The 25,198-nt window shown below is 38.6% G+C and overlaps 1 protein-coding gene across 4 annotated transcripts in view; it reads left to right on the forward strand.

Moving 5' to 3' along the window:
* The window catches only part of slit1a (slit homolog 1a (Drosophila)), a 116,176-nt gene that overhangs the window by 6,660 nt on the left and 84,318 nt on the right, over positions 1–25,198 (forward strand). For all 4 annotated transcript variants that reach the window (XM_088421355.1, XM_088421357.1, XM_088421356.1 and 1 more), the window contains exons 2-4: positions 11,373–11,444; positions 16,165–16,236; positions 17,495–17,566. In XM_088421355.1, coding sequence (XP_088277481.1) covers positions 11,373–11,444; positions 16,165–16,236; positions 17,495–17,566 — 216 coding nt within the window. The remainder of the gene's footprint in view (positions 1–11,372; positions 11,445–16,164; positions 16,237–17,494; positions 17,567–25,198) is intronic.

Raw genomic sequence — 25,198 nt, forward strand, 5'->3', positions numbered from 1 at the left:
GGTTTTAGCTGGAGTGTTCAAGATTGGGTAAAATTAATGCTTAGATCTGAACACTATGACTATTTAACTATGCCTGTATGGGGTGTGCTTATTGTTTACCTATAAGTGAGTTTCCCATTCTGAGGCCTGACGGCGCATAATGAACACTGTAAATAGCCTTGGTTGAGCCCAGGAGGCGGGAGACACACTCTCAGACATAGTATTTAGTCACTGCACTGCACAGTCATTGACGCACACGATAAAAATGTGCATCTCTCAAAGCCACATTTCAATTCAAAGGAGAAATCTGACCTTTTGGTGTGGACAGAAGTGTTCCAGTCCACTTTAAATGTGTTATTTTGGCCACACTGCTCTGCTTTCTTTCCTTTCTCCTCAGTCTTCCACTCATTGAGATTGTTGTGAGTTCTCGTGACGCAGCCATGTGGGAGCAAGGCCAATGATTATTTTAATGATCAATGAATCTGCTCTTTTTGTTAATTTTTGCTTAATAGATTTCTGTAACTCCTCATATAAAAAACACACTTTTTTCCCAAAATAAAGGCCGAAGATATAGGTGCATCCTATATACGGTAACGTGAAGATTAGATTTTATTTATTTATTTATTTTGATGACATTCGAGGAAGATTGCATCAGTCAGCCAAATAAGTCAAGCTTTGACATACAAAATTTTATATTGGACGTCTTCTTACTTACAATAATTACGGTAATGGGATGAGCAAGAGAATGGAACTCAGTTGGCAGTGCTTAGTTGCAGCTAACAGCAGCTTGCGTTAGCTGGGATTAAAAAAAAAAAAAAAGAGGAAGCAAGCAGACTTAACCAACGTTTGAGTCCATACTTGTTCACATCATAGAAAAATATTGTAGCTTTTAAGGAGAAAGTGATCCTTGTAGCAAAGGAGATTGCAAACTGTGAGGCTGCGTCATGGTTTGGGCGAAAGGGCTGATGGACATCGCACTTCAACGTAGAGTGGAGCCTATAACCCACCAGACAGGATAATGAGGAGGTTCAAAATCCATTCACATTTCCCCTCTGTTTGGGGAATTACAATATTTGGATTTACAGAAACATGTTTTAATTTTCAGCTTTTAACTGACAGCAAAAAATGTTGTTTTTTTTTTAATTGTATTTAATTATTTGGTTGCTTGTTTGGGTCCATAACATCAGAAATTAGTGAAAAATGCAAACACGTTGATAACCGTTGTCCAAAGTAAAAGCAAATATTTGCAAACTTATTATTTGGATTCAACATAATGATAATAGGTTTGCTTTCATACAGGATTTAAGAAATATGTAAATACTCCCCCTTCCAGAAATTCTGAGTATTTGACTTTTTTTTTCCTGTCTAAATAGATTAATTAATTACCAAAGATATCCATACAGCCATCCATTATCTTAGCCAATTATCCTCAGGAAGGTCACACATGCTTAAACCTATCCATCCCAGGTGTCTTTAGGCAGTTGGTGGTGTACACCCTGATCTGGTTGCCATCCAATCACAGAGCACACGAAGATGAAAAACCATACACACTTACAAACACCCAATATATAATGTCTGATGAAGAGTGATTTTGAACCAAGGATGAACTGGGGAATGTGGGAGGAAACTGGACCACCCGTGGAAAACCCATGCAGGCTCAGGAAAAACATGCATACGCCACACACCATGCCCAGAGCTGAGGCACTGTGAGGCAAATGTGCTGAACAGTCTGCCACCATACCGCGCTTACCCAATATCATTATTAATACAGTTATTGATTAGTTGTTGATTAAATGCGTAGTCATTGCACTTCTAATGAGGCTGATGCCACTGAACAATTTGAGGGGTTGAAAGTAATCACATGTTTATATTTAACAATGTTATGACCCTTTCAAAGTCAGCCCAAGTCGGGTGATAATAAGGCCAGGCTCGTGAAAAATCCCCGGACACCCAGGGGGTAAGCATCTAGCGATAATTCCTGTCCAGCCTATCCCGTCTTCTCCTGTGAGTTTCACAGCTGTCACTTCCATATTGTCCATACTCTGCTCACAGCTTCTAAACCATTCTCGTTCATTCAAAAATTGTTGGCTCATGCGGTTGAATACTGATATCAGCATGTGATTGTGGGTAATGATCCGCTGCGCTTTGGCCACATCACTTTGGATTTTCTATCACCAGCTTGTAGATACAGTGAGGAGTTTGGAAAGCCTATAGCGAGTGAGGTTCTATCTGCTGGCTTTCCTGCCAGGCAAAACCTGTTCTAGACAAATGGTCCTGTGGTGCTTGCAACAGTGTTGTAGAGAGACACTGCAGTGTAATGTGCACACATTAATAAGTCATTTCAATTGAGGGGGGGGCGTTGCCATGACATGTTGGGTAAGTTACTACCAAAATGTAATTTAAATATTTCTAGATGTAGATATTTCAATATTGGTTATTAAATAATGATCATGATTACCGTATTTTACGCACTATAAGGCACACCTAAAAGCCTTGCTATTTTTAACAAGCTGATGGTGCGCCTTATAATCCAGTACGCCTTATATATGGATCAATATTGAGATTGGGATTCACAGACGGGGAATGAACTGATAAAGTAAGCTTTACCTGTTTCTTTTGTGTGTTTACAGTTGAACAAGGTTGGTTGTATTGACATTGAGTTATTATGCTATTGAAAGTTTAGAGTTATTTGAGTTATTATTGTTATTACTTTGAGTATTACTATATTGTGATTGCACTGGAGGAAAAGTTCCCTGATATAAATGTTGCATTACATGTTATACCTTGCTGTTAAAAGATAAACTGTCACGGAAATACTCATAAAGTTTGACTGCTTCTACTGTTGCGCCTTATACATGGAAAAAGTTTTAAAATATGTCATTAATTGAGGGTGTGCCTTATAATCCGGTGCGTCTTACAGTGAGGAAAATGCGGTACATGCAACGTTTGGCTCTCAAAGATATTCATTCAATTTCAATACTGCATCTCTTTAATTATTGAATGGGCTAGCTGGGGTCTATTTCAGATGGCTTTGGGTGAGCGGTGGAGTATACTCTGGTTTAGTCGCCACCTTTTAGCAAGGCTTCTCAGACTTACTGGTGTCAGGGACCCCTTTTTGAAAGCAAAATTTCAAAGGAGCCCATTGCAAATGTTTGCGGAAACAAACCAAAACAAAAATAAAATATTCAAGCCAAAAAAAATCATTATTAAACTCAAACATAAGTGCACTTTTTTACTCGCCAGCAGATTCAATTTGAAAAGTATATTTGTTACTTGCCAAATGGCAAATTGCCATTGCCATAACCCAAACCCTTACAACAAACTGGGTCAGTCCCCCTCCCCCAAACAGGTTGCTGCCAATAATTTAGTCAAAAATAGCATTATAAAATAAAATGCCGCTTTAGCTTAGTTGGCTTCATCGCCTCGTTAGATTTAATATGAAATTAGCACAAATATATATTTTGTATTGATAACCCAAATGATTTCATGGACCCCCTGCAGTCAGGCCACAGGTCCACGGGGGTCCATGGACCCCACTTTGAGAACCACTGTTTTAAAGAAATAATAACCAAACAAAGGACACTAAAGTTTCCATGTGCCATTTCAATAATTTAAACGAGTATCTTTTGTATCTTTTGGATGCACAATCTTGCTCGGCAACCCAAAATGTTGAAAGGGCCATATTGAACCAAAACAAAAACAAACAAACATTCTATTTCCTCTTTGTTCCATTTTTATTTGTAATTGACATACAAACCAGTAACTCGCTCACCTGCACACAAGCTGACGTCAAAGGTGATTTGAATTACGTTGGCAAAGGTTTTCCTCTTTCGTTTTCCTCCGTAGTTAAAAGAAACATGATGGCCTCCATCTGAGCGGATGGAGGCTATAATTAGTGATTACTAGACTAGGATGATTTATATACCGGTATATTAAAATAAAATGTTGATGTGATAGAATGCATTTAAGGCTTGAATTACAGTAAAAATACAATACCTGTTTGGGGTCTCATTATATTTTGCAGGCAACTACGCTGGATAAACGCAGTTATATTATACATAGATTATTCCATAAATACGTTTTCATGCTTTCTCTTTACCAAGTTCATTGGAGAATAAAATACATATTGGTAAATTAAGATTAATGCAACAAAGTAGTAAATGTTTAAAATGAGTTAAATGTTAAACAAATTGAAGCCCTAATATTATAACTGTTTCAAAATGTTTACACACCATAGTGTAAACGCTGCCAGCAGTCTTCTCTCAGTCAATGACTCTAAATTCTTGTCGTCAAGTTGTAACGGTGGAATTACAGCCCGGTTAAAGGCACTTTCATAAAACGTAATGTAAAGTTATAAAAGCGTTCCATGGCTTTATCTTGATTTATGTTATTGCCTCAGTCGTGTGTATTGCCGGCACGTACTTTTCCACTGCACTCATTTGTTTAAGTTTGCTGTATTTCTGCAAAAATGACGAATGTCAGTCAAAAGTTGTACAGCCAGCAGTACTTTGTCTTTACGTCCATCGAGATCCTAAAGCTAAACCAGATTGCTTACTCCTGTGGGTATTTTTTGTCAACATGTCAGTAGGTGTGCTTGTGTGATTTTCGCTGATAAAAGTGTATTTATATGGGCTCTTTTCTCTGTGTGAGCCGTGTGGATATTTGTGTCCATGTGTGTTAGTTGGCCCCTGTGTTTGCTTTTTCTCCCTCTGGTCGCCAGGATCCATTTCATGCAATGTTGCTCAATTCAAACAATGTCCCCCGTCTGCTGAGAGACCCCATGCAGCTGGTTGAAATAAACTTAATGGGTTTTTCAGTGTTGTAGCTGCACTCGGAATCCACTTGAGTTATAGAGATGTGAGCAAATGACATTTGGTGTAGACTCTTTTTCCAGCAACAGGAGCATCATTTTGATGCACGGCTTCTGAACACACTTGCTGCTACACATCCGTCATCAATATGCTCCCAAAAATCTTAATTTTTCTCCAATTTCTACTAGAATGGCATGGCTAAATGGTAGAGTGCTTTTCTCCCAACCGTGAGTTTGTGGGTTCGGTCCCCAACCATGGCGACCATGTTGCAGCAAAACCAAAACCCTCATTTGCTCCCAAAGCGCCCGGCTTCACTGTGGCCTCCATTACTTGTGAATATGAGCCGTGTTTTGACCACCATAATGTGTCAAAAGTGCTTCTTCAGTGCACTGTAACACAGTTATAAGATTAGGGCTTGTATTTATTTAACATTTAACTCATTTTAAACATTTACTACTTTGTAGCATTAATCTTAAATTACCAATATGTTGAGTATAGCATATAGAACCGTAATCCCTCGTTTTTTGCGGTTAATGGGGACCGGAACCCCCCCATTAAGTGAAAAACTGTGGTGGCGTCACCACCCAGCTGGAATTTTCATGCATGTGTATGTGGGTACCGGAATTTCTTAAATGTGAAAAGTATTTATACTTAAGACAAATATTACTGCAGTACACATATTTACTTAAATCTTAAATTATTAAACCTTATACTGCAACTTCCCATCCCTTTGGCTGTAATCTCACGGAGAGCTGCGGTTATATTAACGGCACCCGGAAGACTAATTAGAAGTGAAGCCTATAGCTGATCAAACTTGATAACAATCAGTTTACACTTGAAATTCCCATTTATTAAAAAAAGAAAGCTAAGTAAGAGATTTACAACGCTCCGGCGCAGCGTTGCTTTTTCCTCCCTTCACATCTATCTAACAGCATGTATAAGTTTCATAAGGAGACGGCCACTCCTACAAGAAATTGTATAGGCTCCCGGCGTGACCATCGACCTATGAGGGCAGGAGTAGATTATAACTCCTGCTCTAATTGGTGCGATGGTAGCACCGGGAGCCTATCCCATGTAGAGTACATAATGAGTGAAGAATAATTCAACCAATACAATCACTATTCAATATTTAGACAAGTGCGGGTACAAAGCACCTTTGTACCACTGTAGAAAAAGGTCAAGAAAAATCCAAACGTACTCATAGAATTTAGTGAACTGAGGCGTCATAAACTAAGATGGTTATTAAAACTTTGGTGTGAGTTAAATCAATGTGTTTTTGGTTCAACTCCAAAACGTGACTATTTAAAGAGCGTGCTCAACTTCGTTTCCACTGTTACGGTCTATAATTATTATACCTGTAGCTACAGTACATGCCAATACCCACTGACATTAATTGACTGAGGATCTCTACATAATTTTCTAGGGAATAGACTGATGGAGGTGGAAATCCTTCCCTGCATGAATTGGGAATCATACCTAATAATTTTCTGCCACTAGAGTAATACCACAGTACTGTAATGCAAAAACCGGCACCACAAGTCCAAACCACAAAGCATCTGTCTGTGAAATGAGAGAAGGCACGTCTGCTGTGTCATACCAGCAGCTATTGCTTAAATTCCTTTTACTGTAATACTAATGACAGTTTTTTTTTTAAATATTTTTTTTCACTGGTAAAAAGCAGCTTTCTCACTTTACATAAGCAAAACAATGGGTTCAGGCTGTGTTTGAGTCCAGCAATTCCTATGACCTCATTGGTGGTTAACACATAACCGTAGCTTGTTCATTCACAAGTTTCTCATGTCTACATGTGATGTTCATTGTAATTATGCACCACTTTACATCAAGTTAAGCATCACCATTCATAAGGGAACATCTTATAAAAATCATTCTGCAGCAGTTTTGCAGGTGTCCAATGCCACTTATCATTACTAGGTTTTAAGGATTCTTTTCTCAAACACAAAGCTCACAAGCGCTTTGTATCAGATGGTAGATTAATTATGTAAATTATATACGAATCAAATTCATACAAAAAGTTTTTTAAAGACCTAATAAATGCTTTTAAAGCAATTCATCAAACTGGCTAAATAAATGTTAAGAGGGTCAAATGTTGAGCTGCAAATGTGGTGGAAACATTTTTGACTGACAAACTCATTTAAATGCACTTCATAACATAGCATTCATAAACATTTTGGATGAATGTACTTGCAAATATGTTCCAATGTTTTTTAATTTGCAGGTACTGTATTTCCAAGTGCATTCAAACAATCATGCATTTACTTTTGACTGTACGTACTTGCAATTACATTTAAATGTATTTGCAATTACAGTCAGAATCACATCTACCTTCATACTACATGCAATTACAGTACATTCAAATACACAGTACTTGCAAATGTGTTCCAATTTACTTGCAAATAGCCCAACCATATTTCCAAAATTCATGTCCAAACACGTCTAAGCTAAATTGTAATAACAGCATTTAGCTTATGAGTACATTTGAACGAATTTGGAATTAAGTTTGAACATATTTATAATTAACTTTGAACGTATCTAGAGGTAAGTTTAAATTTACTTGCAAGTAGGAAGGCGTTTTTTGAGGTTAGGGTTTGCAAGTCATAAACATTTACTCCACCTTGGCAGCTCCACGCTTCTGTAGGTGGTCCTTTTCTCAAAACAACTCAAGTCGTCCAACAGTTGCAAAAATGAGTCAATTCCAGAGTGGCTATAGTAGGTATGACGCACAACTTGTGGCAGAATTAAGATAATACTCACGGCTTGTGGAGGAATTGTGGTTGTTTATGCAAACTGTCAAATTTGACAAAATCCTCCTGCTACCTCTCAACTCCTCTTGATTTGTGTTTTCTCCAATTCCTCTCGTCTTCCATCCCTTTTCTTGTCCTTTGGGTGCCATCAAGAGTGACGACCCTAGAGATACGACATTGGTTATCTACACTTGTGCTCAGGTTGACTCGAATGCAAGCATCTATCAGCTTAAACACCTGGAATGAACACCACATGTGCATGACTTTCAGCACAGGCTAATGGAGGCTGGTCCATTATTTATTTCCCTCAGTCCTGTCGCTTGGTCTGTCAATGCACCTGTGTATACACACACACACACACACACATATGCACACATACACACCATCTGTCTATAATGACCATTCCTTTTAGTACTGCATAGCCGTACAGTCCCCTGAGTGGTCATTAGACGAGTGAGAAAATGAGACCCTTACTTTTTGCGTAGATTTGGAACACATTTTTTGGACTGGGCTAAGGGATGAGGAGTTGAGCTGATGGGTCAGGGCAGGGTGGACCAATAATGCTTCGCTATTGCAGTAGCACACAAGCATTCTGAATATTTATTTTCCAGCTGTCATGTGAATACAAAGTTTGAACAGCAGTTTCTTGGACTAGCGTCCGTGCTTGAGAGTCAGGGTCATCACAAACCAGCAGTCATCCGAAAATTTTGATTTTTAGCTACAGTGCACACAGTCTCAGTTATTTTGCAATAACGGTCAGCGCTCGCCGGGACATCTGATCCCATTATATCCACAACACTTAGCTTTTTGGCCTTGCGGCCTTTTCCAAATCCCCTCCGCTGGCTTCCACTAATCCCTGACAATGGTGGAAGGACATGGCCAAGAAGGGGTGCGGTTGCGGTTGTAGGTTGGCAGTTCCCAGAATAAAAATGAACCACGGCTCAAATGTCTCGCGCTCGTATTGCACTTTTAGAATAGCCAGGGAGAAGAAATGCCAACTTCCCCGAAAAGCCTACTCTTACGACAATCTACTAGGATTATGAACTGTTGAGCTGTACGTTTGAATGAGAGGAAAAACACTTTGAAAAGCTGCACCAAGTGTCCTTCAGTTTGATTTGATGATTAATAACCTTTCCCAAAGCAAATAAATATATACCAGTCCAGTGAGGATTTATCGCCTTCACAAAAACGTTAACAAGAAAATTGTAGTAACATTTAAGCATTCTTAATTGTCACTGAGTGTTTTTTTTCCCCTCCCTTACTTTTGGTATGCTTATTGTTTTATTTAGATGGATGGATACTTCTATTAACACCCCTTGTTGTGCAATAAAGATGTCTTGCATAATATGTTAACGTCGTCATAATGATGGTGGTAAAAAAAAAAAAGACGTTGACTTATGTATCATTTACGATTGTTGTTAATAGAAGGAATTTGTGTAACACAATCACTAATTTTGCTGGAACACTAGCTATTAAAATAATGCTTTTCATTCTTTTTTTTTAACAATGTCCTTATCATTTCTGAGATGAGATGTTCTTGACTTGAAACTTTTAAGATTTTTATGAATGTGGTGCCTTCCTGACAACCAAAAAGTACCATATTTCTCCAAATATTGGACACACTTATGTATAGAATGTATGAATCTATTATATTCTATGTTACCGTTTATAGGATGCACCAAGTTTGGCAACGCGGTAAAAAACTATAGCAAAACAGAATAAATCTCATCTTCCTAAACTCTTCATATTTTCTTCTGTTCATTGCCTTAAGTGATATATTTGTTGAGGTTTAAGTGTCTTTCACATTTCCCACTGTGAGCTGTCAGTGAACGTTGGCCAATGTGACGTTAAATGCGCTTCAAGTAGTTTTTCCATTTCCTCACGACACAGCTCGAGTTCATTCTGCCATAAATACTCAAAGTTGCACAGCATCCGTGCGTGTTTTACTAAGTTTATGATTGTGTTAATAATGCCAAAAGACTATGATTAATAAATGAGTCAAATGGAATACCTTTACGTGTTCTCTAACTGGAACACTCGGCTGCATACGTATGGCGTTATATTTGTGCCACAATTACGCACGCGCGGAAAAAAAATTTGAGCGTTGAAAATAAAACTGCGCGAGCGAAAACAGATTTTGAGCGCAGAAAAAAAGTTCTTGAAAAGAAGTTTCTCGCTCAAAATTCCTTTTTGCTCGCTCGCAATAGCATTCTCGCGCTCAACATCTCGCTCTCGTTCGCGATACTCCTCCCTCCCTCGCTCAACATCGCGTTTGCTCAACATCGAGCTCTCGCTCGCTCGAGTTGTCCTCTGCGCTCGCTCAGTTCTGCTCACGCGTTACGTTTGTGCCACAAAACCAGCCAATCAGAGCTTGTAAAAACACATTAATTGAAAGCTTGGTATCCAATGAGATTGCTTGTTGTGTTCACCCGGAACGAGCAAACGATAGTGCGTCACATCGACGTGCGCGGGAGGGGTGGGCTTATATTATTAAAGTACAAAAACTAACAAGGTATTTCTGTCAAATGATACAATACAGTAATAATAATAATAATAATATTAAAAGTAATTCTCCAGCCCAAGTCCGTGTTGACGCGCTCTCGTTTGCCCTTTTCGGATGAACACAGGGCAAACGAGAGTGCGTCAACGGATAGCGTACAAGCAATCTCATTGGATACTAAGCTGTGTCAATCAAAGTGCTTTTACAAGCTCTGATTGGCTGGTTTTGTGGCACAAACGTAACGCGTGACCAGAACTGAGCGAGCGCAGAGGACGACTCGAGCGAGCGGGAGCTCAATGTTGAGCAAACGCGATGTTGAGCGAGGGAGAGAGGAGTATTGCGAGCGAGAGCGAGATGTTGAGCGAGAGTGGGCTATCCCGAGCGAGCAAAAAGGAATTTTGAGCGAGCAATTTCTTTTTCTGTGTTCAAACTCCATCGGCGCGCGCTCAAACTCTTATCATTACTCTTATCAATAGTTATTTTCTTGCTCTCAAAATTTGTTTTCGCTCGCTGAGTTTGATTTTCTCCGCTCAATTTTTTTTTCCGCGCGTGCGTAATTGTGGCACAAATATAACGCCATACATACGTTGCCACTTAATTGAATCAGATGGAAGACATAACTTTTACATGATCCTCTTTGTTTTAGTAATATTCCTGTGTGTGAACAAGAATGGACTTGGACCTTGGTTCAACTGCTCGCTTCTTTTATTGAAAATAATGCCATAACAACCTCAGCAAACACGAGCTGCTATTAGCTGCAACAGGCACTGGATGTTAACAGCCAACGTCTGCTAGCGTCCGCCCTCTAGCGCATCCTGTTATGGTAATTATTGAAAGCAAGAATACGGCCGTTATAAAAATCTTTTATCTGTGCGTCAAAACTCACCCTACTTTTTTTGGGGAAAAAAAAGGTGTGTTTTATATTTGGGGGTATTACTGGTTGCGCAAAACCCCTGTTGCACCTGCTAATCATGTGCGTTGTAGTTGAACTCAGGTCCCAAACAAAACACTTAACACTTCCTGTGGCACCTACAAAATAAAAGCCTTACATTTACCAGCTGTCAAGACAGGTTTATTGTAATTTATTTTATTGTTAGTTTAGTTTATTGTAGCAGCGACAACAACAGTATGTGACCAACGCTTCCCTTACAATCCACCCGTTGACTGCAATTAACTATACATACTAACATACAGTTATTTTCTGCTGTATATTCTTAAAGAGAGAATGTTTTTTTTTTTTTTTTTTTTTTTTTTTGCAAATCCATATGTAGAAAGTAAAGAATTAATATAAATCCTTGTTTTTGCGTTCTTTTCTTGCAGGGAGCTGAATGGCAACAATCTCACACGCATCGCCAAGAGTGACTTTGCTGGGCTCAAATACATCAGAGTTCTGTAAGTTTGGTTTCTGAGCTTCACACTTTGACATCACACACATCACCCTACCAGGCGGTAGGCACATGCATCCACAGACACTTACTGTAAGTATCGTACATTTATAGAACAACTTCCCTGTATTTTTTGCATTTTTTCAAATAGACTTAATATTGGTGTTAAAATGTTTGTTTACATGTTTGTTTACCTATGATTACATAGGTTTAAAAGCAAGTTCTAACGGTAAAACCTCTTTTTTTTTCTTTAGGGCTTCTCTACTGTACATTGTACATTTTTTACTTTTTCTGCAATGTTCCCACTATGATAAACAGGTTTTTGATGTTAAACTATTTGGCGGGGCTCTGTCTAGATAAGTGTGCCAGTAGAGGAATTTATTTTCATTTTTGACATCACTATGGCATAAATGGAATCATCCACCCTACGGATTGCCATACTAAACAGGAATTAGCCTTCCTTTTGACCTTTATTATACTGGTTTTAGCAAACAAACAGTGACAGCCTGTGAAGTTAGAACAGTACTTTGTGCCTCTGTCTGATTGTAACTTTTTATGTATACAGACACAATTGTACATACTGGTCACAAAGCTCACATTAGCATAAGTCTAGTGAAGTGGGCTTGTGGAGAAGTACTCCACAGTACATTAAGCAGCCAAGAGACTGAAGTCAGTGATGTAATTGACTGCCCTCTCGCTGACTACTGTCTGTCGTAGCATCATTTAATGTGCGGGAAACACACACTTAGCCTCGACCTCTGTTCCTATACATCAAGAAGTAATGTTGCATGCCAACTGCTCTGCACAGTTAACAGGCTTGGTTCACATCGAGGACTCCATGTTTGTTGAAATTGAACAGCACTTGTAATGTTAGGAATTAAAGCCGTTTTTTAAATTGGAAGACGAATGGGGAAGCAGTGTGAACATTTAACATGTTTTAAGTACTGTATATTGTGAGGCGCACATAATTCTTTCCTTATTAATTTCTAGTATAATCATTACCTCTGCCACACCATCCCGCTTGCCTATATATATATATATATATATATATATATATATATATATATATATATATATATATATATATATATATATATATATATACAGTATATATATATATATATATATATATATATATATATATATATATATATATATATATATATATATATATATATATATATATATATATATATATATATATATATATATATATATAAAACATCCGTGCCCTCAGCGCTTTGTGGTTTGTTTTGCTATTGCTAAAAGACATGCCCGTGAAGTTATTCCTGCATGCCAGACAGAGATGAGTTGACTGTAACCATACATGCCATCATGCCATGGGTACTCCTGCAAGATGGCAAGGTGGAAGGCAGGAGTGGATTACAACTCCAAGAGCAGATTACAGCGCCTGCACTCAATGGTCGATGTCACGCCGAGAACTAATCACTCATCTTATATGACTACTTGGGATTTGACTGATTGTCTCGCCAGTCTTGTCCATGCTGTTGACTAACTGTTGAGTACAACCAGCAGCAGTCAGCAGCAGAGTAAACCTCATATGCAAAAGTGAGAGAGTAGTGCTTAAGTGTATAGAGTGAGGACAGAAGAGCGTGTTGGGTAGATATTATGAAAATTAGTGTTGTCATGAATTGGAATGCTAAGTGTAAATCCTGCTTCCCCGCTATCATGTTTGTTCAGCAATGGGCTCCACTCTAATGTAGTTCGGTGTAGGTGGCTGTTACCTCAAGAGCAACTCCGAGTCCCTCGACTAAGGCCAAACAACAGAAACGAGAAGGGATAACAGTACAGTTACTGTATAAGGTTTAATAATTAAAGATTTAGGTAAATACATGTACTGTAGTAAATTTTGTCTCGTGACGAATAAGTACTTTTTCACATATCTTAAAAATTGAGGTATCCACATACACATGCATGAAAATTCCTAACGGGGTCATACTTCACAGATTTCACTGTTCGCGGAGCGTTATTCGTAAAGAATTAGGGAACATTGTAGAGTTTATAACTATACTGTATCTATATTTTCCTGTTGAGTAGTCATATTTTTCCTATCTAAATTCATGAGAAAGAGATCAAAAGCAAATTGCAAATTTTTCCTCAATGTTTATGGAGCACAGCAGTGATTAGCATTTATATTTGATTGAGAGGAAGTAGGAAATTGAAGTGGCCTTTAACACGGAACTGTTGTATATCTAATGGAGGAATACTCTTGTTTCTCCATGACTGTGTCATTTTAACACTTTCAATACCGTCCAAGACCTCTTTTGGGTGACCTAGCTTTGCCAGTGTTAGGTGACAAAGTGGGCTTGCAGGTTTATGAATCAAAACATGTTTTCTTTTATGTTAACTTGCAAAGTGTCTCCACATAAGGCTGCCTGAATGAATAATGAAAGACCCCCCTAAAGATATTTGTTATCATGGGAGTGGGGATGGGAGTTACTGAGTGAAATTTTCAATGACACATATCCCCCCAAAAATATATAGAAAGAATATATAGAATAACATTGTTATACTCTAAGCATTGCCACTATTCTATTTAATTATTAATTGTTATATATTTTGTATTTTTTGAATAAAGTCTAATTGTATGAAGTGCTATTTTTCCTTTTTAAATTGACCGTGTGTAAGACTTAGACTGTTTTTCATTAAAAAGGAATAAATGACTGTAAATTTCAAACTTACAAATGGATGTGTTCTTAATGACCAACAGTATGTTTTAAATATAATCATAGGTCTAGTTATCATTAAAATACATCAAATGAGGGCTGGCACTTCTCCGGAAGCGGGCAGGTTTGTTAGAGCTTCGGACAATGGTAAATGCAGCACCTGCAGCACTTCCTGCTGTCCGTAATGAAAAACGGTCTGATTCTTACATAATATCCCTTTAAACATTTTTAAAAGCTTTTTTTTTTTTTTTGCAAGGCTGGGGAAAATTTAAAGTAGCGATGCACTGTGTGAACTTTATGGTGAAAATCCAACACTTTCCACACTTTTTCTAAACCCAAACTCAAATATATTGTATCGTAATTCCCCACAAATAAGACACACTTTTTTTCTCCAAAAATAAAGGCTTATAGTATGGGTGGTTTGGCGCACAGTTGTGCATTTTTATATTGGTCATATTCTTACAATAATTACCATAACGGAACGAACTAGAGGGCAGACGTAAGTGTTGTTACCAGCAAGTGCCTGTTGCAGCCAACAGCAGCTCCTGTTAGCTGAGGTTATTACGTTATTATTTTCAAAAAAGAAGTGAGCAGACTTAACCAAGGTCTAAGTCCATTCTTGCTCACACACAGGAATACAGTGGGCCCCTGTGTTACGAGATTGATCCGTTCCACGGTTGGACTGGTAAGGCGAATTCACCGAATGGCGGAAAATCCAAACCTATGTTAAATAGCTATGCGTTTAGAACCCCAGGTAAAACTATCAAAATTGTACATACATATTAAAAATTGGTACCAAAACAGTATAGTAAGTGCTACGTATATATAACATACATTTATACATTCAGAAAACATCATTAATAAAAAATATAGAAAGGATTCATTTACCTTTGGGTGGTGCTTTGTTTTGCCCATATTCCCTAGTAAGGGTAGCCTAGGCTAGGCTAGCTTCGTATTTCTTGATTATCTCCAGCTTTGTTTCTATATAAAGCACCTTCTTACTTCTCTCTTTAACATCACTAGCAATCTTGCGACAAGGGCTAACCCATTCAATTTTGAATTAAGCAGTAAAATGCACTATAAATATGGTTTTGTAACCACTCACAATTGAACAAAGCTTTACCATTCCGCCATTTTGAAACGAGTGAAGCCGCCTAATAGCAGACCAGCATTTTAGTGACGCGTTGGAGGCAAGTTTGACGGCAACATAAGTGCAATTACCTAAAAACGCCTGGAGATGGAGGCAAAACAACACAAATACAGCCAAGCCCCAAGGGTCATGACAGGTGTTTTCGTCACAAAGCAGGGAAAATACCGTAAACAGATTACGAAAAAAAATTGTATTCCACATCACAACATGAAAAAAACGTAAGCCAGGCTGCTTGCAATGTGAGAAATCTGAAACACACTTAGCCTGCAAGAATTGAAAAAGAAATATGAAAACAAGAAAATAAAAAGAAGGAAGAAGAGATTTTTTGAGTTTTACAATAGTTTTTAGTGTTTGTGTGTCCTGTACACGTGAATATAAATATCTACGAGAATTTGACTGCAAATATTAAGGGAGCATATTATACGCAGATTCATCTTATATTTGTGTAATTATGGTAATCAACAATTACAAGACTACAATGATATAAAAAATATTAATGTTAGAACACATTTATCTACATCTTATTTAAATTTATAGTGAGGTATTAAAATAATTGACTGTCTCAATATTGTCCCTTTAAAAGAGGTCTTTAAGCGTAGACTCCTCCCAACCGCAAGGCCCACGGACCACACCAGTTGCGCTCTCGGAGCCACATTGGAAAGCTTTCCTTCCCCACCTTCATTTTTCTGCCAAAATTCCACTCAGTGCCCTTCATCCACACCGCTGGCCTCTGCGTGCCTGTGAGGTGTTGACTACGCTTCACCCAAGTGTGAATATAGACTCACTGACAGAAATCCCTCCAAGCACACCTTGGATTCTTTGATAAAGACCATCAGTAAAAGCGTCATTCTATCTCACATTTTGTAATACTAATACTCTTTTCTCTTCAGGCAGCTGATGGAGAATCAGATTACTGCAATCGAGCGTGGGGCTTTTGATGACATGAAAGAGCTTGAGAGACTGTGAGTACCACTCTTTGTTAGGCAGACACTTTTACTGTATTTCTAAACCTGAGCTTGTGGTTCCATAGTTGAGTGTAATGTGACTAACGGGGAGCTGTCCATTAAATGTGAAAGGAGTACAAGGCAGTCTTGTCATTTCACTGTGGGCAGATGGTGCTGGGAGCATTTCTTGTTACCTGCCTCCCTCACTACACGCCGAGACCCATATGGACAGAACCGTCACTCCTCAGCAGCTTGTAAACCAGCCCTAAAAAGACAGGCGAGCACAGCCAACCTAACCTCAACCAGCACATTAGCAAATCAATAGTGCAAGGCACACGGAAACCTGTGCCGCAGATGACTTTTTGGGCATGCACGATTAGTGGCCAGCCCATAAAAGTCTTTCCCTTAATCCCAAACCCACATTAACCATTTCAATTGCTCAAAGCCATGCACAGATTGCCTTTCAACTTTATGTTTTCCTCGCTGATAGAAATGCTTAGATACAGCCCCTGTTCCAGATCATTGTGGAAATTTAGTGGCTGGTTCTGTGACGTTTAAAAAGCCACAAACTCACCAGCAGGTACACTAGTGGTCCACACTATTAATTGTCGTGAATCGTCACCTTATTTGTGTCTCAGAAGTGAGTGGCACAGGTCCCAACATCTGTATCAAAGTGCGTGTGCTGTGCATGGCAGAAGCCTGTCTCGCAAATTTGCAACCTCTGTGTGTCACAGCCACTGCATTCACTCCCACGGGCCCCAACTACTCAGTGGAGGGAGAGAGTTGTGGTTTCCAACAAATTAGCAACAGGCTGTACCTCATTTACTTAAATGGTCTATTTGCATACAGTATAGCCTGCCAGACTTGGATGTGACTTGTTTGCCAACCATTGTTTCAGTCGAGAAATATTGTGTATTGATATAACTGGGATCAAGTCCACACGTTCTAACATGTAATTGATGTAATTCACTTGTTACCGAATGGGAAATTTTGAAGAATTGTTACTCCCGAAAAGAATTCCCTGAATGTAATCCTAGCCCAGCGCTCTGTTGTAATGTCGCTTTGTAAAGATAATTCACTCGGCTGTCTCTGACTTAGCACTTTAATTCCCCCTGATCTTTCACGTGAATATTTATGTGACATTCAGGGGAGACTGAAACACAATAGCTCATGGCTATGCTGATTCAACTGCATCTTGCAGAAATTATTCACAGCTTCCACACACAAGGACACACACACACATTCACTGGTTGATCATATGCTCCCCCTGCCGTAGGCGCCTGAACCGTAATCAACTGCAGCAGCTTCCAGAGTTGCTCTTTCAGAAGAACCCTGGCCTGTCTCGACTGTAAGTAACTGAAGCTTCTTCTTCTTTGTTTTTTTTTTTTTAATTTTTTTTTCTTCGGCCATACATGCTCCCACGCTGCCTGTTCATATGTCATCTCTCAATACCACTCTTGCTTTTGTGTGCCACAACACTGCTCGAGGTTTCATTTACCAATGCTTTGGTGTAGTGTGCACAATTAAACAGCAGTCGGACATAAACTTACTTACTTAGTTACTGAAAGGCCAGATGAGGTTTCAATGATTCCCCATGTTTCTTTCTGGCTTTTGGACTGATGGGCCTCCACTCCTAATCATCAGTGGTGTCTTCTATAGAAAGTGCACTGCTGAAAGGAAAATTGTGAGGCCCAATTGATTTTTGGGCTCTGTTCCAATTTAAAAAAATGAAATAAAAAAAAATACACTTTTGAGATCTAGTATGAACAGATGTATGCATATACGCTCTCCATGTAGTGAAAACATTCCACAGTAATGCTAAGTTTTTGTCCTCATCTCCAACATTTATTTTTTATTTTTGTAAAGATGACTATCTTTTGCATAATCAGTGTCCCTGTTCCAACTCAAATTATTCCAGTTACCTGCAGCATCTGGTAACAATGAAACAGTGGGACATGGAAAAATAATTTCCCTGCCATCTATTCACACGTCGGTTTCTTCGCTCTTATGATCCTGACCTCAGACCCCCTCTTGCGTTTGATGTCGAATACCATCTTGAATCTATCTATTGCTTCCTTGGAACTATCATCACATGTCACCTGTCATTAAGCCAAAGTTGTCCCATCGGGTTTTACGAAAAAGCATCATCCTTCATGACATGGAAGATCTGCTTATGACATGGTCACTGGCTCGTCTGTCTAGCTCAGTCAATCTCAAATAGAGGGGCAGGCCCTCCTGGGGTGTAGCAAGGCAATGCCAAGGGAGCGTGGATGACCTTAGGAAAAGTTTGTTTTATTTTGCCTTATGAATTTCAATTGCTATCAAATAAGGATTGGCATCTTTTTATTTAAGGCACTTGGTTATTTATTTATTTATTTATTTTATTTAGACTAACCTGTATAAACACGTTGAAAAAGGACTCAGTAGTTGTTAAAAGTTGATTGGGATTTATGTTCCTTTTTTCTTTTGTAAATGTTCAAAGGGTAAACATACTTTTTTTTTTATAGATCATAATCTTATTTATAGTTGGCGCGGCAGTGAGGCGAGCACGAAAGGTTTTCTATTTCTTAGTGGGGCTATGCAAAATATAATTGAGAAGCACTGGTCTGGCTGGACGAGACAGAACGGGTTAAGGTCTTCCAGTCTGCTGCTAGGCCTTGAACAAGCATGATTAGTCCATCTGGGGCAAGCGACTGCCAACAGCCGGCGAATTGTACTAGCACAGCTCGCCTGTTTCATCCAGTCTGACTTAACGCTCATTAGTCTAAACTCTGCGCTGGCACATCCTGCACAATGAGACCCAGGTCACATTGGCTGAATCGATTCACAACGTGTACACTACACAGTCAATTGTTCTAGATTCTTGGCGGGATTCAAGCAAGCCATAATGGGGCATGATGCGTTTCAGGTGCATTGCATGTTCTGAAACTATTAAAAAAGATCAGTAGTCCAGCCGTACTGAATTTGAAAACAAAGCAAACATTATGACGCCTGTGTTAGATTGACAGATTGATTTGTGAAAGACTTCAAGTACAGCAGGAAAAGACAAAGCTTTTTCTCAATGCATTTCTTAACTCCTGATGTGTCTGGGCCACACTGTGGGTTCTGGTTCTAGCCTGATGCGGTTAGGTTATGGCCCACCTTACTCCTGCCAGCAGTTTTTCATGGACTTAAATAGCTCTCCATTGCCAGGGAAGTCGTTTTCTGCTCTTTTGTTTTTACCTTTTGGTTTTGTCAGAAACAACGAGGCTATGACAGTGTCAGTTTAATGTGCACCTTTACGCTTGCTCAAAGTGCTCCGCGAGGCTTCAGGTATTCTATTCAAATTCTAACAAGAAAAATTATCATAAAATGTGGTGCTCTCAACCAGATGTTTTCTTTGTTATCATTTGAATGCCAAGTGTCTTTCTGAACTTCTTAAACTTTGACCATTTGTCTCAATTACACCATTTATTGAGTTCAATCCTGTCTTTAAGTGAGACTTTCGAGAGAAAAAAAAAGAGCAACACATAGTTGCATAAATGAGGGTCCTTGGGTTAATGCAGGTATTTTTGCGTGGGATTAAAAGGGTAATGGCAGCCAATTTTCATGATGAGATAGGTAATGGATGGGTATATGGACAATCAAAAACTAAAAACCTTTAACTCCACATGAAGCTGCTGGTGAATGGCTCAAAAAGTTTGGAAAATACGCTCTTAATAGAAGACTACATTTTTTTTGTAGTTTTAGTGGAGGGATAGCAATTAAACTATTTAAGGCCATTTGAATTCAGGGATATATTTTAAGGGTTAACCTAAAACAGAAAAAAATTGTGTTCAAGTTTATTTCGAACTGTTGAGTATTGTGGCTTGAAAGCGTATTGCAATAAGCGCGAATACAGCAAAAACTTATAGCAATACGCCCAAATACAGCAGACATATCTCACAATACGCATGAATACAGCAAAAGCGCAATGCAATATGCTCCGATACGGCGAAGGCAGATTCACACACACACACATAATATATATATATATATATATATATATATATATATATATATATATATATATATATATATATATATATATATATATATATAAAGTTGGGACAGGTTATCTAATAGCTACGCAAAATAAACGCAATCAGCCAAAGCGAGAATAATTTTGTAGATTAAAAAAAAAAAAAAAAATATATATATATATATATATATATATATATATATATATATATATATATATATATATATGAAAATCAATTTCATTTTAAATTAAATTTTATTTTATTATATATATATATATATATATATATATATATATATATATATATATATTATATATTATTATTATATATTATTACTATATTATTATAGTTATGATAATTATTATAGTTTATTATAGTTATGATAATGATGTCAAGTTATGTTCTCAGCAGAGAAGGCCTTGCCCTGATGGTCAACCACTGGTTGGCCATAAGAGAAACACAGTAGATCTTTGACATCACTAGAGTTGGTAAGATATTGAAATGAATTCTTTAACTTATTGAATACTACAATGAACAATGAATGAAAATAAGGCATCTCAAAATTGATACTCAATGGATTGGAAACTAAATGTCGTATTGCAATACACAAATTGTGTTGACTTCATTTTACAATACACCGACATATTGATATTATCACCCAGCCCTATTTCAGAGAGTAACATAATCCTATTAACAGTAATATCCCGTTCAAGTAGCTAAGCAAACATTCCAGACAAGGCATTGGTGCATGTGAAGCAGAGCGAAGATAAATGGAATTGATTTTGGATGATTAGCGAATGCTGGTGTTTGTAACAAGCCACTCGATGATGAATGGCATCTGGTTCCTTGTGGTTTCTAGATTCAGAGCAAACAGCCACAAAGAGGTGAAGGCGCATGGCGCGGATCATCCGTGAACAATGACATTGAAAATAGAATCGCACTCATCAATGTTAACAACCTGTTGGCCCCCATGGCATCATCCCACTTCCACTACAATCCACTAGACAGCTGTAATCTGTTCATCCCTGCCTGTAATTATTGTCTCCTCGCAGTGGGAGAGCAGGAGGAAGTGAGGACCGTGGGACGTGGGGGTAAGGTGAGAGGATTTGGTGTAAAGTGGAGAACTGTTAGTTGAGGAGACACCCCGGAGGGATGCAGCATCTGGTTTAAGGTCAGGATGGGTTCTGAGGGAAGTGGAAGTGAAGCTTGTTGTTTGTTGTTGCCACAACACAATCTTGCCGGAAACAGCATGTTACACTATGGACAAGCGATTGGAGGTGAGGTTTCACCTGTATTTATTGCCGGGAGGTACAAAGGGGGCTTGTGTGCTTGCACAAAAGCCAGGATGAGGAAATCTTGGCAAAGAACCCAGGAGGGCATGGCTTAATTGTCCTTAGGGTCCTTTTTCCATCTTTCATTTTCATAGTGCAATGCTTGGCTACGGGCATATTGACATACACAAAGCCCAACAAACTGGCATACTACCTGGATGACATAGTTATGCAGGGGCACATAAAAGAAATAATAAGGGGATTGCAAATAACACTTATTTGACAGCAAACAAACCTGCAAATATGTACATATCCATGGGCTAATGTGTATTTGGCAGTCATCCAAGCAGGAATGTTATTTAAGAAAACAGTGTTATCTATGTTGCCGAGTTCTATGGGAGAAGTGTTTCAGTTTGTTGATTGCTGAGGGGAGAAAGAATATCCACTGTGTGGATGCACTACCATTAACGCTACCATCTGAGTGTCATATTTGCTTTTCCATTCAGTATGTTCCTTAGCTGCAGGTTGGCTTGAAGTCGGAAAATCAGCGTTCAACCTTTCAAGACATGAAAAGAAGACAATTATTGCGTCTGTTGCTGTTCCTGCTTGTGAGCTGGGCAGACCCTTAATGCTCCAAACTTGTCTTGTTGTTTCCTTTTCTTTGTCTCTGCTGATGAATGACCTGCCTCAGTGCGTCGGGTCTCTCGGAATACTGTTTGGGCCCCAACTTTGCAGGCATCTCCACAGCAACCAGTCTGCTTCAATCCCTCTCTGGGCCGTCAGTTTGCCCTCTTGATTAAAATCGCTGCCTCACATCTGTCCAGCATCAAACTCTCAATGCATAGGAACATTCTTACGCTCTGTCGTTTTAGCAGCCATGCCAGTTTCCAAAAAAGACTGCACATGCTGAAATTAATTGCAACAGACTGATTCAGGTTCTGGGTGCCTCAGTGGAGACCTTGCGTAGACGTTGTGTTGGGTACAATTTCTGAACAGACTAGTCATATCTTTCCTAGCTTCAACTCCTCATTCACCATTGGCTCATATCATAGAGTATACAGTATATACAACCCATTATGAGGGAACTGTCAATTTAAGGACTTTGAGTTTTGCAGGAGCATGAAATTCCTCACCTGGCCCGACCAAACTTTTCAAATCAGGTACAGTATTAACTTCTTGGCCTTGCACCTCTTCCTGCCCCTGTCCTTGTCAGGTGGTAAAAGCGGCTTTTACGGCTTGTCGCTGTTTTCTTTACGAGTCCGGGGTGACTGTATGTGAGTGGGAAATAAATGTAGACTTAACCATGTGAAGCAAGCAGAAGCCAAAAGGGGGTAATTTAAAAACCACTACACTATTTGAAATATTCACAACCTCAGCACAAGGGCAGCAATTGAGGAGAAAAGAAACTGGGGAAGTAGAGGCAGAAAAAACCCCAACTGTGTTTATACTTACTAATGATTCTGTGTTTGTTTTCAAGAATCAATAAAGCGGTGGATTGAGGATGATTAAATATTCTCACCAAAGCACAGGCACATCAACACTGTTTTGGTGTCCGGCTCTATGCTATGCATATATATATGCCGGCTTTGATGGTCTAAACACACACACAACATAGTTCACAACGGCTGTCAAATCAAACATGTGAGTCGAGTGTGTGCTTTTGCTCATGTATTTCCTGCACCGGGGGACTAGCATGGTCATTATGAATTGATAAAACATGAATAAGACATCACAGTGTGGTCCAAATCCGTCATTAGACACCGGGATTTCACTCAGTGAAGCTGCCCAAGTAGGGCCTGTTTGTCCTCCTCTCTACTCCCACTGCTGACAGTTCAGACTGGTTGGCAACGCTCTGTCCAGATTGAAACTGACACTCAGTGGACACACACACACACACACACACACACACACACACACACACACACACACACACACACTTAACTTCTCGGTATCCGTAGGCATGTGGAATTTGACAAACTGGCCAGGAATAACACTTATTTTTTTGGTGCAAACTAAGTTGCTGTCGTTGTAGATTGATTGTAATCACTTTTGTCATGTTCGTTTAAAAAAAAGCTGTCCTAGATTTGGATCATTTTGTTCCTTCATTAGTAACAATAGAAATTGAATGAATACATTTCAGTGAAAATGGTGTACACACTAAAACATGGGATTATGTTAAATGTTCATATGTCTGTAAAAATGAATTAATCACAGTAATCTAAAAGTGTCCAAAGAAGTAAATCACTAATTCACAGATGCCAAGTGTTCAGAATTCTCCGTATGATGTTACGAGGAGTTGCCGTTTGTTCTCATTATGAGTAAATTTAAAATGAGAACAATTATTTTGTTCTAAATGTATTTGGGTGTAGAAACCCTAGTCCTTCTAGAACCTTCTTTCAATATGCTGATGTATCACTGTAGTACAGTGCTTCTCAATTATATTTTGCCAGCCCCCCCCCCTCCCCCCCACGCAACGCGGTGACAATGAATAAGATTATTTTCTATCAAAATGTATTAAATATACCTAAACCTGAATCCTTTTTAACATTAACAAATGAAAAAAAATATAAATTCATAAATTAAATAAAAAATATTAATTCATAAATTCAAAAATATTAATTCATCGTGGCAGCCAATATTATAATCGCGATTCAAACTGGATTAATTGTGCAGCCCTAGTATGTTCATAATATTTACAGTAGTTATGACATGTTTGAGCTTGGACTTGAGACTCTCAGGTGCATTGTTGAACGTATTCCAGGTAGACACAGTAGTTGCCTCCTGTATATATTGCATATATGCCTCCAGTGCATGATTTGTAACCAGCCACAATAGTATGACTCAAACATACAGTAGCCATTGAAGAAAAATAGCAGTCCACCCTTGACATGTGCCTCCTTTGAGGATTTAAAACAATGCAGTAATGTGTGGAATTCCAAATGTTTAATTTTTGTAATTTTTCTTTTTGAGTGCATCACACAGAAAAACGCTTTAAGGGGAATGACTCAAAAGAAAGATTTAGCCACTTGAGGAAATCCAGGCGTTATGAGAGAGATTTTGGGGATTTTTATTTGTATGTGTGTGTAATTAGGGGTTTAGATGCATCCCTTCATCCTCCTCCCTATGGCTATACTCGCTCACTCTCTCAGTCTGTCTGTGGGTCTCACGTTGATTCTTAAGACCTCGCTTCCTTTGTTCTTCAGACTCCACAGGCTCTGCTGTGCCTTTAGTTTGAAGACATCCTGAAGGCCAGCTTTAGCTCATGCAGAATAAAGCTCAGAAGGGCAAAAGGTTTGACGGAAACTGTTAAGCCGGGGAAGTCATCTCCTTTTTTATTTTTTTATTTTATAGGCCAGTTGGGCACTTTCACCACTGTACTACTAAATCATAGAAAGAAAAGTCAGCACTATAGAACTTTAATGTATTTTTTTTTTGCTGCTTTTTATTATTCCTTTATAAAAAGATTCCAGATAATAGAAATAGATGTGCAGGATTTATTTATTCATTTTTATATTCCAATGCTGGGAATCACGTCAAGACTTGTAAATTTCCGTTTCAAAACAATGATCCCATACATGGCATTGATGTGAAAACATTGCTGGGATGAAAAAAAATGTCAAACTGAAAATTTATCAAATGAATCCTGGCAGAACTGCTTCTCAGACAGGTAAAAGTACTTACTTTATGCTTGAGTGACCTGAGGAAAAA

This window comes from Hippichthys cyanospilos, chromosome 8 (genome assembly GCF_059441005.1).
Source record: "Hippichthys cyanospilos isolate Australia breed blue-spotted pipefish chromosome 8, RoL_Hcya_1.0, whole genome shotgun sequence".
In the NCBI taxonomy this organism is placed as follows: domain Eukaryota; kingdom Metazoa; phylum Chordata; class Actinopteri; order Syngnathiformes; family Syngnathidae; genus Hippichthys; species Hippichthys cyanospilos.